Source organism: Nerophis ophidion, linkage group LG11 (genome assembly GCF_033978795.1).
Source record: "Nerophis ophidion isolate RoL-2023_Sa linkage group LG11, RoL_Noph_v1.0, whole genome shotgun sequence".
Classification (NCBI taxonomy): Eukaryota; Metazoa; Chordata; class Actinopteri; order Syngnathiformes; family Syngnathidae; genus Nerophis; species Nerophis ophidion.
The window spans coordinates 42,309,661-42,324,691 of record NC_084621.1 but is presented as its reverse complement, the minus strand read 5'-3'; the positions used below and the strand labels follow the sequence as shown (position 1 = coordinate 42,324,691).

Sequence of the window (15,031 nt, the reverse complement as noted above, 5' to 3'; positions counted from 1 at the left end):
GAGGAAGATCTTCATAAACAACGACTGGTTTGTTGCCAAGTCCAGCGAGATGACCCCTGTCATTGAAGCAAAGCGTGCTGCCCTTACTGAATACAAACGCTCCCCGAATGAGAAGTCCCTGCAAGCACTGAGAATTACAAGAAGCAAAGTGCAACAGACTGCAAGACATTGTGCCAATGAATACTGGCAACAACTCAGTGAATCCATCCAGTCTGCAGCTACCTCAGGTAACATCAGAGGGATGTACGAGGGCATAAAGGCTGCTCTGGGCCCAACACAGAGCAAAACAGCCCCCCTAAAGACCACCAGCGGGGAAGTTATCACTGACAAGGGCAAGCAGTTGGACAGATGGGTAGAGCACTATTCAGAACTCTACTCCAGAGAGAACACTGTAGTCGCCTCAGCCCTTGATGCCATTGAACAGCTGCCCACCATTGAGGAATTAGATGCTGAACCAACACTTGCTGAACTTCACAAAGCGATCGACAGCTTAGCGATTGGCAAAGCACCTGGTACTGATGGCATCCCCCCAGATCTCATCAAGCGCTGTAAAGACACCCTCCTGCAGCCTTTGCATGATGTCCTCTGCCAGTGCTGGAAAGAGGGAGCCGTGCCGCAGGACATGAGAGATGCCAAGATTGTCACCCTTTACAAAAATAAGGGCGACAGGAGCGACTGTAACAATTACAGGGGCATCTCCCTCTTGAATATAGTAGGAAAACTCTATGCCCGTGTCGTGCTTGTGCGCCTTCAGACTCTTGCTGAGCGCGTTTACCCGGAATCTCAATGCGGCTTTCGCGCCAAGCGCTCTACAGTGGACATGATATTCTCCCTACGCCAACTTCAGGAGAAATGCAGGGAACAACAGAAGCCCCTGTACATATCCTTCATTGACCTGACCAAGGCTTTCGACCTGGTTAGCAGAGAAGGGCTCTTCAGCATCCTACCCAAGATTGGATGCCCTCCAAAGCTCCATAGTCTCATTAGATCTTTCTATGACGACATGAAGGCAACCATCCAGTATGAGGGTAGCATATCCAACCCATTTCACATTAAGAGCGGAGTCAAACAAGGTTGCGTCCTTGCTCCTACCCTTTTCGGTATCTTCTTTGCCCTGCTCATCAAACATGCTTTTGGGACTGCAACAGAAGGGGTTTATCTACGTACAAGATCTGACGGCCGACTTTTCAACCTAGCCCGTCTTAAAGCAAGGACCAAAGTCCGTGAGACAACCATCCGGGACCTGCTCTTTGCGGATGATGCCGCCGTCATTTCGCACACTGAACCAGAACTCCAGTGCCTTATGGACAGATTCTCCCAGGCCTGCAAAGACTTTGGGCTTTCCATCAGCCTAAACAAGACCAATGTGCTGAGTCAGGAAGTGGACACTCCACCAGCCATCACAATTGATAAGCACCAACTCAAAATAGTACACCAATTTACTTACCTGGGATCCACCATCAGTGACAATCTGTCCCTTGATAGTGAGATCAACAAACGTATCGGCAAAGCTGCCACAACCCTAGGGCGCCTCACAACCCGCGTCTGGGAGAACCGGAAGCTGACAACTCCTACCAAGATGGCAGTGTACAACGCCTGCATTGTCAGCACTCTTCTCTACGGCAGCGAAACATGGACAACATACTCCAAACAGGAGCGCAAACTGAACACCTTCCACATGCGCTGCCTTCGCCGCATCCTCGGCATCCATTGGAGTGACAAGGTGACGAATGCCCAAGTCCTCCAACGCGCTGGTCTTCCTACCATGTTCACGCTGCTCAGACAACGCAGGCTGCGTTGGCTCGGCCACGTGTGCCGTATGGAGGATGGACGTATCCCAAAGGACATCCTGTATGGCGAACTTGCCTCTGGCAAGAGATCTGTTGGCCGGCCGAAACTGCGCTTCAAAGATATCTGCAAGCGGGACATGAAAGCCCTGGACATAAACACTGAACATTGGGAAGAAGTAGCGGCTGGCCGCAGCAAATGGCGCAGTGTCCTTCACAAACAGCTGAAGACTGGCGAGGAAAAGATCCATGCCACAGCCAATGAAAAAAGAACCAAGCGGAAGACAAGCACTCCTGCAGTTGCGCCTTCCAGCTACATCTGCAGTAAATGCGGCCGTGTTTGCCTCTCCCACATCGGACTCATCAGCCACAGCAGGCGTTGTCGCTGAGTTTAAACTTGACCTCTGGACTGGCGCAGTATCCATAGTCGTTACGACTGACGGAGGCCTTTGAAATGCAAGTTGAATATCTCTACTATGCAAAGTGAATGCCATTTATCAACACCGAGGAAGGCCGTCGGCTTTGCTGGGCCCGAGCTCATCTAAGATGGACTGATGCAAAGTGGAAAAGTGTTCTGTGGTCTGACGAGTCCGCAATTCAAATTATATTTGGAAACTGTGGACGTGGTGTCCCCTGGAACATAGAGGAAAATAACCTTCCAGATTGTTATAGGCGCAAAGTTCAAAACCCAGCATCTGTGATGGTATGGGGGTGCATTAGTGCCCAAGGCATGGGTAACTCACACATCTGTGAAGGCACCATTAATGCTGAATGGTCCATACAGGTTTTGGAGCAATATATGTTGTCATCCAAGCAACGTTATCATGGACGCCCCTGTTTATTTCAGCAAAACAATGCCAAGCCACGTGTTACAACAGCGTGGCTTCTTAGTAAAAGTGCGGGTACTTTCCTGGCCCGCCTGCAGTCCAAATCTGTCTACCATCGAAAATGTGTGGAGCATTATAAAGCGTAAAATACGACAACCAGACCCCGGACTGTTGAACAACTTAAGCTGTACATCAAGCAAGAATGGTAAAGAATTCCACTTTCAAAGCTTCAACAATTAGTTTCTTCAGTTCCCAAACGTTTGTTGAGTGTTGTGAAAAAAAAAAGTGCTGTAACACAGTGGTGAACATGCCCTTTCCCAACTACTTTGACACGTATTTCAGCCATGAAATTCTAAGTTAATTATTTGCAAAAAAAAAAAAGTTTATGAGTTTGAACATCAAATATGTTGTCTTTGTAGTGCATTCAATTGAATATGGGTCGAAAGGGATTTCCAAATCATTGTATTCCGTTTATATTTATTTTTAACACAATTTCCCAACTCATATGGAAATGGGGTTTGTAGATATGTACAGTATATTCTGTATATACATATATATACACACAAATACAGTATATATACATTTATACACATATTACTAACACACATACATATACATAAATATACAGTGTATAAATAAATATATATATGTATATATATGTATATATGTATATATATACATATACATATACATATACATATATATATATATATATATATATATATATATATATATATATATATATCCATCCATCCATTTCTACCGCTTTTTCCCTTTCTAGTCGCGGGGGGCACTGGTGCCTATCTCAGCTACAATCGGGCGGAAGGCGGCGTACACCCTGGACAAGTCGCTACCTCATATATATATATGTGTGTGTGTGTAGAATTTTAACTTTTTAAGATATATATATATATACATATATATACGTGCATATATACAGTGTGTATATAATATATATATATATATATATATATATATATATATACACATGCATATATACAGTGTGTATATAATATATATATATATATATATATATATATATATATATATTTACTTTATTTTAGTTTTCCTTACAAAGACAGTCAGTTTGTGTATATATATATATATATATATATATATATATATCAATCAATCAATCAATGTTTACTTATATAGCCCTAAATCACTAGTGTCTCAAAGGGCTGCACAAACCACTACGACATCCTCGGTAGGCCCACATAAGGGCAAGGAAAACTCACACCCAGTGGGACGTCGGTGACAGTGATGACTATGAGAACCTTGGAGAGGAGGAAAGCAATGGATGTCGAGCGGGTCTAACATGATACTGTGAAAGTTCAATCCATAATGGATCCAACACAGTCGCAAGAGTCCAGTCCAAAGCGGATCCAACACAGCAGCGAGAGTCCCGTTCACAGCGGAGCCAGCAGGAAAACATCCCAAGCGGAGGCGGATCAGCAGCGCAGAGATGTCCCCAGCCGATACACAGGCAAGCAGTACATGGCCACCGGATCGGACCTGACCTCCTCCACAAGGGAGAGTGGGACATAGGAGAAAAAGAAAAGAAACGGCAGATCAACTGGTCTAAAAAGGGAGTCTATTTAAAGGCTAGAGTATACAAATGAGTTTTAAGGTGAGACTTAAATGCTTCTACTGAGGTGGCATCTCGAACTGTTACCGGGAGGGTATTCCAGAGTACTGGAGCCCGAAATGAAAACGCTCTATAGCCCACAGACTTTTTTTGGGCTTTGGGAATCACTAATAAGCCGGAGTCCTTTGAACGCAGATTTCTTGCCGGGACATATGGTACAATACAATCGGCAAGATAGGATGGAGCTAGACCGTGTAGTATTTTATACGTAAGTAGTAAAACCTTAAAGTCACATCTTAAGTGCACAGGAAGCCAGTGCAGGTGAGGCAGTATAGGCGTAATGTGATCAAACTTTCTTGTTCTTGTCAAAAGTCTAGCAGCCGCATTTTGTACCAACTGTAATCTTTTAATGCTAGACATGGGGAGACGAGACGTAACAAACGCATGGATAATGATCTCAGCGTCTTTAGTTGACAGAATGGAGCGAATTTTAGCAATATTACGGGGATGAAAGAAGGCCGTTTTAGTAACGCTTTTAATGTGTGACTCAAAGGAGAGAGTTGGGTCAAAGATAACACCCAGATTCTTTACCGAGTCGCCTTGTTTAATTGTTTGGTTGTCAATTGTTAGAGTTGTATTATTAAATAGAGGTCGGTGTCTAGCAGGACCGATAATCAGCATTTCCGTTTTTTTGGCGTTGTGTTGCCAAAAGTTAGCGGACATCCATTGTTTAATTTCATTAAGACACACCTCCAGCTGACTACAATCCGGCGTGTTGGTCAGCTTTAGGGGCATGTAGAGTTGGGTGTCATCAGCATAACAGTGAAAGCTAACACCGTATTTGCGTATGATGTCACCTAGCGGCAGCATGTAGATGCTGAAGAGTGCAGGGCCAAGGACCGAACCCTGGGGAACTCCACACTTTACCTTAACGTAGTCCGAGGTCACATTGTTATGGGAGACGCACTGCATCCTATCAGTAAGATAAGAGTTAAACCAAGACAGGGCTAAGTCCGACATACCAATTCGTGTTTTGATACGTTCTAATAAAATATTATGATCAACTGTATCGAAAGCAGTGCTAAGATCGAGGAGCAGCAACATAGATGACGCATCAAAATCCATCGTTAGCAATAGATCATTAGTCATTTTTGCGAGGGCTGTCTCCGTGGAGTGATTTGCCCTGAAACCGGATTGAAAGGTTTCACATAGATTGTTAGACGCTAAGTGTTCATTTAACTGTTCCGCAACAATTTTTTCGAGGATTTTTGAAATAAAGGGAAGGTGAGACACCGGTCGGTAGTTTACCAAGAGGTCAGGATCGAGGTTAGGTCTTTTAAGAAGAGGATGAATAACGTTTTTTTAATGCTAGGGGAACAGTGCCCGAGGAAAGTGATAAGTTTATAATATTTATCACTGAAGGACCTAATAATACAAAGAGCTGCTTGATCAGTCTCCCAGGAAGTGGGTCAAGTAAACATGTTGTTTGTTTTATTCCATTTACACGTTGTAACAATTCCTCTAATGTTATTTCCTCAAAACAAGAGAAACTATTTTGGAGGGCAGTATCCGCCGTATATACAGTCGTATCAGTGTTAATAGAACCCCGTTGTAGCTGGGACGCATTGTCTTTAATCTCCTTTCTAATTACTTCAATTTTCTTACTAAAGAATTGCATAAAGTCATCAGCTGAGTGGGTGGAGCTACTGGAAGGAGTCCCTTGATGGGTTAGCGATGCTACCGTACTAAACAAAAATGTAGGATCGTTTTTATTACGGTGGATGAGATTTGAGTAATATTTAGCTTTAGCTAAGGTAAGCATGCGTTTATAAGTTATTAAACCATCACTCCATGCTTGATGGTGCACCTCAAGTTTAGTCGTGCGCCATTTGCATTCCAGCTTTCTACATAATAATTTCTGAGCTCTAGTTTCTTCTGTAAACCACGGGGTACGCTTTTTTGGAGCCTTTTTTAACTTTAGCGGTGCTATGTTATCAATGGTTTTGCGCAGGGCGTCGTTAAAGTTGTTAGTGAGGTTATCAATAGAGCCCACATACTTTGGGAATGGTGCCATTACCGAGGGCAGTAGGTCAGCAAGAGTTGTCGTTGTGGCCGTATTAATGTTGCGGCTGCTATAGCAGTTATTATTATTATTAGTTTGCCAAACATGCATCTGAACCTCGAATTTTATAAGGTAATGATCGGACAATACTTTAGTATACGGGAGTATCGTAACTTTGGAAACGGTGATACCCCTGACAAGCACTAGGTCTATTGTACTACCGTTGCGATGCGTGGGTTCATTTATTATTTGTGTGAGACCACAGCTATCAGTTATAGTCTGGAGCGCTACGCACGGTGGGTCCGATGGGGTATTCATATGGATATTAAAGTCCCCCATTATGATTATATTATCGGCGTGTATCACTAGATCAGCAACGATATACAGTACATGACAGTTTTTTATACATTTTACTTATGAAATACTATTAAATAATTTTCAAAAAAATTCCCAAAATATTATATATATATATATATATATATATATATATATATATATATATATATATATATATATATATATATATATATATATATATATATAGAGTACATGACAGTTTTTTTAATACATTTTACGTATGAAATACTATTAAATAATTTTCTATAAATGTTCTAAAATTACTTCATTAAATTATTTCCTACTGAAAAAGTGAGAAATTAGAGCAAAACAAAAGTCACCCAAAGTAAAAAACAAAACAAAACCTGGAATCTACTTTGAAGGTTGCAGTTTAGATTTAATAAGGCACAGTGTCCCAATACTTTTGTCCATAAGGTGCAAGTAACCCTCACAATCTTTTTTTGGCAAGTCCTGGAGAACAGAAATATAGATCTCGAACTTTCTGGGGACAGCTGACACCCCTGCATAGCGCTCTATATACACTGGCTGAGCACACCACCTCCTCCTCCAGTCTGACTACCAGGACGAGAAAAGGGGCGCTGGAGAGGAAGTCAGGAGTCGCTCAGCTGGGGAAAAAAGCACAATTTAGTCTCTATAAAAAGTTATTTACAACAGAACAAGGTAACAATGTTTCTCATAGTCTGTCTATATAGTATGACATTGAAATGTCTGGCATGCTGCATAAAAATGTGTTGCATGCTGCATTGAAAAGTTAACTGTCAGTGTGAGAGCTTTCTGGGAGACGATCATATGCTTGTGTGGTTATGGGGTGCATAATGTAAAAATTAAATTACTTTTTAAGTGCTGATTTAAAAAAATAAACTGCCTTTCCTCACAATTATATTACTTTTCTCACATTCAGCCCATTGTATCCATATTTGAGTTAGAAACAAACATATTCATACACTTTATGTATATGTATACACAGTATAAAACTAAATGCTTAATCCAAATTGTGAATGTTAAAAATAAATGCTCAATATACATCTAAATTTTATATATACATTTTCAAAATAAGCATTCAATACTAATGTTGAATCTAAATGTATTGTCAGATATGAAGTTAAATATCTAGAAAATGTATAGTATATATTATTTTCTTTTTTGTTTAAAATTTTAAATTATATTTACATTAAAGTCATATATAAGATTATATTTAGATTTAACATGAAGATTATATTTAACATTTAATAGATAGGTTCATATTTGACATTCAGATCTAAATTTAACCATTTAAAATTTGCCATTCACCAGATTCACCAAGTCCTCCCTCAAACATGAAGAAAATGAGCTAAATGTGAATGAAAATGAGTTAATGGAGAAATAAAATGAGCTCAATGTAAGGAAAGTGACTTAAATATTCAAAATACTGTCAATCAACTGAAAACGTGAGATTGAATTTTTACATTTATGAAAAGGACTCCCATTTGTGTGACTCCAACAACATTTCTATATATAAATTGAATTATATAATTTAAAAGACAATAAAAAATAATGTTTATGTTCCCGTCTGTTTTAGTGTAATCCGTTTGGAGTTTCACATGTACTTTGACAGCAGTTAGTGAAACAACAACCCTGTTGTCAGCATTTTATTTTCACACAAGATAAGGTGAAATTCAATAACCTGCTTTTGGCGTTGCAGGTCTGAGGCACAAAACGCGATCTGCAACTTAAATAAACTATAATTTTTGGAAAACGTGTATCTGAACTTTCCCTAATGGCCATTTGAGTTGGTCTGTGATGTGGGTGTCTGCTATTAGGAGCTTAGCATCTTAAACACACACCATTTATTTCTCTGCTGCTGCTTTTTATAGTAACTGCAAGGTGCTGCATTTGGATCCAGCTGTCGGAAAACACACACAGCAATCACTGCCTTAGGACTGGGACTACTCTCACATGATAGTGTTTTATGCATGCTCCTGGCTAGTAGCCTTCTGACTTCAATGCCATTTGTTTGAAGCATCATGCTCAGATTTCAGCGTGAAGTTCCTAAATTTGGAAGTTTTAATTAAAATATTTATTTTGACTTCAAGCTTAACTTAACTTAAACTGATTTTCTCTATTTTTCTCAAGCTGCTGCTTTTGGGGGAAGCCCGCCTCACACCAGTGCTCTATATTACAATTTGTTTTAGAATTGTCTGGTGCACTAATAATGGAAAAGAAGACGTAAAACGATTCCAAAATAAACTTTATTCTGAGCTGTAACCAATTTATTTGCTAATAGATTATATACTGTATACACACACTCCAAATCATTAGCAAAGATACAAAATGAAGTTGTTGCCTAAATTATTTATCATAATTCTTTCTTCTTAACTCTCTCAAATTAACAACTGTTGCCTAATGTTTAGGTAAATAAAACCTCCCCGGCTACAATTGAGGAATTAAGGGCCTGATCTACTAAGATCTCAAATAACAAGTGCTAAATAGTGTGTTCAAACTGTAATATTAAGATTCTAATCTAATAACAATACATATGCAATTGATAAAAAGAGAAAAAGTGGTGCAGACAACCTAATTAAATGAGGCTGACCTATCACCACAGAAAGAGTCTTTACCCTCCACATCATTATGCTCCCACCCATGGTGTTTTGCTATATTGTGAAACATGCAGCATACAACTGACATTTTCTGGGTAAGTGTGTGTCAGGCTTGCCACTGACCGTTTGTTTGTGTTTTAGTTTCTCCTCTGTGTGTTTAGTATTTCCTTTCCTTAGTTCCTATCAGCACTCTTTTTTTGGTTCAGCTTCCTGTTTGTCTCCCTGAGTGCTTTGTTTCCCCTCAGCTGCGGCTGATTGGCACCTGGCCACACCTGGTGTCAATCAGCCCAGCTCCTATATGTACCTGCTTTGTCTTCCAGTCAGGGCTGGATTATTGAATTGTGGATGTCAATCTTGTGTTTGCTACCTGTCGTGTCGTATCTTTGCAGCATAGCGGTAAGCTATATTTTGTTGGATGTTTTTAGCTTACTGTTTTTTGTTCCCTGCTTCCAATTTGTTTTGATACAACATGTAACGACTTCTGTTCTCGGTTTTGTTTTTGATAGCTTCCATGCTAAGTTCCTTTTTGTTTTCTAGCTCCCATGCTAGCTCCCTTAGTTTTGTAATCCGCCTCGTGCGCGCTTTGTGTTTGTACCCTTTGTTTAGTTTTGTTCTAGTATTTTATATTAAAACCATGTTTCCTTATTCAATGCCTGCCTCCATCTCTGCATCTTGGGGTTCGTCAACAGCTAACTCTGAGAGTGTGATATTTATTGGAACAGACCTTTTAGCACACCTCCTCTGGGTGCCTGCGATGATGTGCTAGAATGATCTAAATGCAAGAAAATGCTGCGTTGCAAGACGTTTTTTCCTACAGGACACATGTACAGTATATTGATTTGTTTTGGTGTCTGCTGGTTTATAAATCAGTCATTAAGTCATCCAGCAGTTAAAAGATGGCATTGCTGGATAGAAGATATGTCCACTGCTTTTATTTCTGACAGTCCAAATATTTTGACATGCTTATGAAAGAGTCTCTCAGCAAAGATCACCACCTTCGGGCCTCAATGGCCACAGATATTTGTGTGAAACTGTGCCAGTTTGCGCGTTCCTTCCAAACATACTGAAAAAACAGCCACAAACCCTTTTAGTCTTGACAAATCACAATGTGAGCGCTAAATTATTACATTTGTATTTCCTCCTAGTATTTTACACGTTCTAACAATCTGCATATGTTAAAAAATGATGTGAAGAGTTAACACACATTTATTTATTGAACTTCTGCTCTGTATTAAAAATAAAAACAGTGTCTGCCCTGGCACAACTGCACCAGTGATTAAAAAAAAGTTATACTATTATTAAATTGTGTCAATACCACCTTGGTTTGTTAAGGATGTCTAAAGGACCAGCAGTTGGCATTGATCTTGGCACCACCTACTCCTGTGTGGGCATCTTTCAGCATGGCAAAGTGGAGATCATTGCCAATGATCAAGGAAACAGGACCACACCCAGCTATGTGGCATTCACAGACACAGAGAGACTAATTGGAGACGCAGCCAAGAACCAAGTGGCCATGAACCCAACTAATACTGTGTTTGGTGAGCCAGTTTCAAATGATAAAGATGATCATTTTCCTCTATCAACATAGTAAAGTTATTGTGTTCCGTCTACAGATGCTAAGCGTTTGATTGGTCGAAAGTTTGATGATACGGTGGTGCAGGCCGACATGAAGCATTGGCCCTTTAAGGTTGTAAATGACTCATCCAAACCTAAAGTGGAGGTTGAATACAAGGGTGAGATCAAGACCTTCTTCCCAGAGGAGATTTCCTCGATGGTCCTTACCAAGATGAAGGAGATCTCAGAAGCCTATCTTGGCAAGGTAGAAATATGCTTGGGTACAAAGGACCCACGTTTACATACAGTGACTCAGACACTTCGATCAACTGTGAAATCTGTCCATCTTCTAGTCTGTGACCAATGCAGTCGTCACAGTTCCTGCTTACTTCAACGACTCTCAACGTCAAGCCACCAAAGATGCTGGGGCCATCTCAGGGCTCAATGTTCTGCGTATCATCAATGAACCCACTGCTGCCGCCATTGCTTATGGCTTGGACAAAAAGGTAACCGTCTCATAGCATAACATGATTAACTTTACCATCAAGAGACAAGCTTCAGAAAAAGCAAATTGCATAATTTGGACTCTAGGTCAGACATTTGAGTAACATCCGGGTTATGCCTTTGCCAGTTACAGGGTTTACACTTACAGTCAAGTGTCTTCCGTTATACAAACAAGTTCAATATACACGTGACTGACAGACCATGCAAACTCCACCCAGAAAGCGACATCACCTACAAACAATGTGGTTTTATTTCAGGTTGGCAGTGAGCGCAACGTCCTTATCTTTGACCTCGGAGGAGGCACTTTCGATGTGTCCATTTTGACCATTGAGGATGGCATCTTCGAGGTCAAGTCCACTGCTGGTGACACGCACTTGGGTGGTGAGGACTTTGACAACAGGATGGTCAATCACTTCATTAATGAGTTTAAGCGCAAGTTCAAAAAAGACATCAACACCAACAAACGAGCCGTACGCCGTCTCCGTACCGCCTGCGAGCGCGCAAAGCGCACCCTCTCCAGCAGCACCCAAGCCAGTATTGAGATCGATTCTCTCTACGAAGGAACCGACTTCTACACTTCTATCACCAGAGCCCGTTTTGAGGAACTTAATGCAGATTTGTTCCGCGGAACCCTGGAGCCTGTTGAAAAGGCCCTCAGGGATGCAAAGATGGACAAGTCCCAGATTCACGATATTGTCCTGGTGGGTGGTTCCACACGTATCCCCAAGATTCAGAAACTTCTGCAGGACTTCTTTAATGGCCGTGACCTCAATAAGAGCATCAACCCTGATGAGGCAGTGGCCTATGGAGCAGGTGATTGACCTTAGCTTTTAGTTGAAATTGCTATAATTTTCGAGGGTTTTAAAATTGGAAACTCTTTTTCAGCTGTGCAGGCAGCCATCTTGGCTGGTGATAAGTCTGAGAACGTACAAGACCTGCTACTGCTGGATGTCACCCCCCTGTCCCTGGGAATTGAGACTGCTGGAGGAGTAATGACCGTTCTTATCAAAAGGAACACCACCATTCCCACAAAGCAAACCCAGACCTTTACCACCTACTCCGACAACCAGCCTGGTGTGCTCATTCAGGTAGAGCCAGTGCAGATCACGTTCAAATTCCATAAATTTTTCTTAATTTAAATTACATTTATATCACAATCTATTTCAGGTTTATGAAGGCGAACGAGCCATGACCAAGGATAATAATATCCTGGGAAAGTTTGAGTTGACCGGTATTCCACCTGCTCCCAGGGGTGTCCCGCAGATTGAGGTGACCTTTGACATTGATGCCAATGGCATTCTTAATGTGTCTGCCGTGGACAAGAGCACGGGAAAAGAGAACAAGATCACCATTACCAACGATAAAGGTGCAGTGAATCTTCAAATATGACTCCTAATCCTGTCAAATAGCAAACTTTACAACTTTATTCCTGCCATAGGACGATTGAGCAAAGAAGACATTGAGCGCATGGTGCATGAAGCTGAGCAGTTCAAGGCTGAAGATGAAGTGCAAAGGGAAAAAGTCACAGCTAAGAACTCCCTTGAGTCTCTGGCTTTCAACTTGAAGAGCACAGTCGAGGACGAGAAGCTTCAAGACAAGATCAGTGCTGACGACAAAAAGTCCATCATTGACAAATGCAATGAGGTTATTTCCTGGTTGGACAAGAACCAGGTAAATGAACCATCTTTTATTGCCATTAAGGGCAAAACAATCCAATAAGTGTTTTACCATTGTTTCTTCTGTTATTTAGACGGCGGAGAAAGAAGAGTACGATCACCAGCAGAAGGAACTAGAGAAGGTGTGCAACCCAATAATGTCCAAGCTTTACCAAGGGGGCATGCCTGAAGGAATGGCCGGAGGAATGCCAGGGGGGATGCCTGGTGGTTTCCCTGGTGGGGCTGGAGAAGGTTCTTCGTCTGGCCCAACCATCGAGGAAGTGGACTAATCGCCCATTGACCAAACGTTTTTATTAAAAACTACATATCTTCAACGTTTTATTGGACAACATTTGAAGATTCATTAATGGGAATAAAATATTAGTTGAAATTGTTTGTTCAGAGGAGGATAAATCCAATCAAAAATAGGAACACACAAACATCTATTGTCTTAATTATCCACAGTTGAATTACAAAAAGTTCCATTTCCTCGATTAAATAACGAAAATAGATCTGGTGAGAGTTGTTTTTTCTTTGTTTCAGATAAATCCAGTTCAGGTGTTTTTGGAATTGTTGGTTGTTAAATAATCAAAGATTCAAGAAAGTTTACTGTCGTATCAGCTAAGGATGGGACTCAAGAGTCGATTTTTATTCTTGGGCTGAAGATTTGATTGAAGACCCATTATCGATTCAACACGATTCTCGGTTTAAACCGGTTCTTCGCAATATTATCCTTTTTCTCCCATTTGCAACATTTGAAATTCAAATATTTTCAAATAACATTTGCTATTACCCCAAAACTGAGTTTGGCGGTACTCATCAGTATTTATTTTAGTATAAACAGTACAGTGGTACATTAACGTAAGAGTGCCCCAACTTCAGAGTGTTTTGAGATAAGAGCTAAGTATGGACTAATTGTTATGCTCTAAGTCAGTGTTTTTCAACCTTTTTTGAGCCAAGGCATATTTTTTGCGTTGAAAAAATCCGGAGGCACACCACCAGCAGAAATCATCAACTCAGTTGACAGTTAAAACTCATTGTCGCAATTGTTGGGATATGATTGTAGCTGAGATAGGCACCAGCGCCCCCCGCGACCCCAAAAGGAATAAGCGGTAGGAAATGGATGGATGGATGGACCTTAAAGCATAACCAATTATGCATCAATATAGCTCTTGTCTCAAAGTAGGTGTACTGTCACATCATGCCATGACTTATTTGGAGTTTTTTGCTGTTTTCCTGGGCGCAGTGTTTTAGCACTCCTACTTTGGTGGCTTTTTTCATTTTTTTGGTATTTTCCTGTAGCAGCTTCATGTCTTCCAATGAGCGATATTTCCCGCATCTACTTTGTTTTAGCAATCAGGAATATTTCAGTTGTTTGTATCTGTCTTTGTGGGGACATTGTTGATTGTCATGTCATGTTCGGATTTACATGGTGGATGCCGTCTTTGCGCCACAGTAAGTTTTTGCTGTCGTCCAGCATTCTGTTTTTGTTTACTTTGCAGCCAGTTCAGTTTTAGTTTCGTTTTGCATAGCCTTCTCTAAGCTGCAAAGCTTTTTCTTAAAGGCACTCGCCTTTTGGTTTAAGCTTAAGACACCTTTTTACCTGCATTTACAAAGCAATTAGCTGCCGCCTGCCACCTACTGATATGGAAGAGTATTACACGGCTCTAGACAGCACCAACACTCAAAAACAACAACACATAATTGGGAGACTATAATTACTGGTTTGCAAAAAATGTTTTTTATCACAATTATGTGAAATTAGAGAATCTCCCACGGCACACGGGACTGTATGTCATGGCACACTAGTGTGCCGCGGCACAGTGGTTGAAAAACACTGCTCTAAGTTGTAAGCAAAAATTTGAGTGACGAGAATCCCGCCATTAGTTGGCGTAGCGAATGTCACAGTGATCCCCGTAAGATCAGACCAACACATCTAGTCTTACTCGCTAGCACTAACAAATACCTAAATATTGTTTTTCCAACCATCAACCATGGGAAGGAAGAAAGTGAGTATAAGCGGATGAATAAAGAAAAAGAAAAATCAAAAACACAACAGGGTGTGTAGCTAGCTAGTGCGCAGTTAGAGTGTACCACTGCTAGTCTGAACCATACTGA

The 15,031-nt window shown here is 40.9% G+C and overlaps 1 protein-coding gene across 1 annotated transcript; it reads left to right on the top strand.

Annotated features, from left to right (window-relative positions):
• Positions 1-7,133: 7,133 nt before the first annotated feature.
• hsc70 (heat shock cognate 70) lies at positions 7,134-13,425 on the top strand. Its single transcript, XM_061916016.1, has 9 exons — positions 7,134-7,281; positions 10,533-10,738; positions 10,814-11,019; positions 11,108-11,260; positions 11,516-12,071; positions 12,144-12,346; positions 12,426-12,624; positions 12,697-12,929; positions 13,009-13,425. Exons 2-9 carry the CDS (start codon positions 10,534-10,536, stop codon positions 13,201-13,203), a joined length of 1,950 nt encoding a protein of 649 aa, XP_061772000.1. The 5' UTR covers positions 7,134-7,281; position 10,533; the 3' UTR covers positions 13,204-13,425.
• Positions 13,426-15,031: the final 1,606 nt, after the last annotated feature.